Source organism: Cebus imitator, unplaced genomic scaffold, assembly GCF_001604975.1.
Source record: "Cebus imitator isolate Cc_AM_T3 unplaced genomic scaffold, Cebus_imitator-1.0 Scaffold18, whole genome shotgun sequence".
NCBI classification, from domain to species: domain Eukaryota; kingdom Metazoa; phylum Chordata; class Mammalia; order Primates; family Cebidae; genus Cebus; species Cebus imitator.
Window position 1 is genome coordinate 6,797,234 of NW_016107333.1, and position 1,268 is coordinate 6,798,501.

At 50.4% G+C, this 1,268-nt stretch overlaps 1 protein-coding gene across 3 annotated transcripts in view; it reads right to left on the bottom strand.

Moving 5' to 3' along the window:
- Positions 1-1,268, bottom strand: part of MYH7B (myosin heavy chain 7B) — a 46,701-nt gene that overhangs the window by 19,321 nt on the left and 26,112 nt on the right. For 2 of the 3 annotated variants that reach the window (XM_037733077.1, XM_017513617.2), the window contains one exon: positions 68-164. The exons of the other annotated variant lie outside the window; for it this stretch is intronic. In XM_037733077.1, coding sequence (XP_037589005.1) covers positions 68-164 — 97 coding nt within the window. The remainder of the gene's footprint in view (positions 1-67; positions 165-1,268) is intronic. 3 annotated transcript variants of the gene reach the window in all.

A 1,268-nucleotide genomic window follows, 5' to 3' on the forward strand; every position in this document is an offset into this window, starting at 1 on the left:
AAAAAAAAAAAAAAAAAAAAAAAAAAGGAGAAGCAACAGGGAGCATGCCCGAGTGGGCAAGTCTTACGGCCTTCTTGCCCGGCCCGTCTCCCAGGGCAGCGACGATGGCAAAGTACTGAATGACCCGCTTGGTGTTAACCGTCTTACCGGCCCCCGACTCTCCGCTTGGACGACATAAACATGAGTCACCAATGCCCATCTGGCCTAATTCTCCCCTGCCCCCAATGCCTCACCCCTCAAGCAGAGCCCCCCACCACCTCTCCTTCGCCCCAACTCATAATCCCCCCATACACTAAACCCTAAACACCCAAGGATGGATCAACCCTCAGAAGTGTTACAAAACCAGCCAGTGAAGACCATCCCTGTGAGATAACAACACACGATGATGCCACTGAGCACTCACTCAGTACCAGGCACTTAACCTCCATCCACTCTGTTATGCTTCAGAAAACCCTGGAAGGCAGGCTCCATTAGCCCCATTTTATGAACAAGGAACTGGGCCTCAGGAGTTCTGTGGCTATCCCAGCTGTGTGCCAGTCACATATATCACAGCTCACTGACTCATAACTCTGTGTGGTAGGTAGGATTTTTTATTTAACTTTTTTATTTTTATTTTTGTAGAGATGGGGGTCTCGCTATGTTGCCCAGCTGTTCTCAAATCCCTGCCTCAGGCAATCCTCCCACCACAGCTTCCTCAAGTGCTGGGATTACAGGTGGGAGACACCGCACTCGGCCAGGCCCGTCTGGGTTAAAGGCACTTTTTGTTTTTTTTGAGATGGAGTCTCGCTCTGTCACACAGGCTGGAGTGCAGTGGCACAATCTCAACTCACGGAAATCTCTGCCTCCTGGGTTCAAGCAATTCTCTTGTCTCAGCCTCCTGAGTAGCTGGGATTACAGGTGCCTGCCACCACGTCTGGCTAATTTTTTATATTTTTAGTAGAGATGGGGTTTCATCATGTTGGCCAGGCTGGTCTCGAACTCCTGACCTCAAGTAATCCACCCACCTCAGCCTCCCAAAGTACAGGGATTTCAGGTGTGAGCCATTGTGCCCAGCCAAGGCACTTGCTTTTAACTGCATGTGTGCATGCACATGCACACTAAACATTTTCCATACTGGCATTTTCCCACAGAGGCAACAGAATTATCAGAAGTAAGATTCAGACATAAGTAGATGGTGAAAAGGAGGAAGGGGCCGGGCGCGGTGGCTCAAGCCTGTAATCCCAGCACTTTGGGAGGCCGAGGCGGGTGGATCACGAGGTCAAGAGATC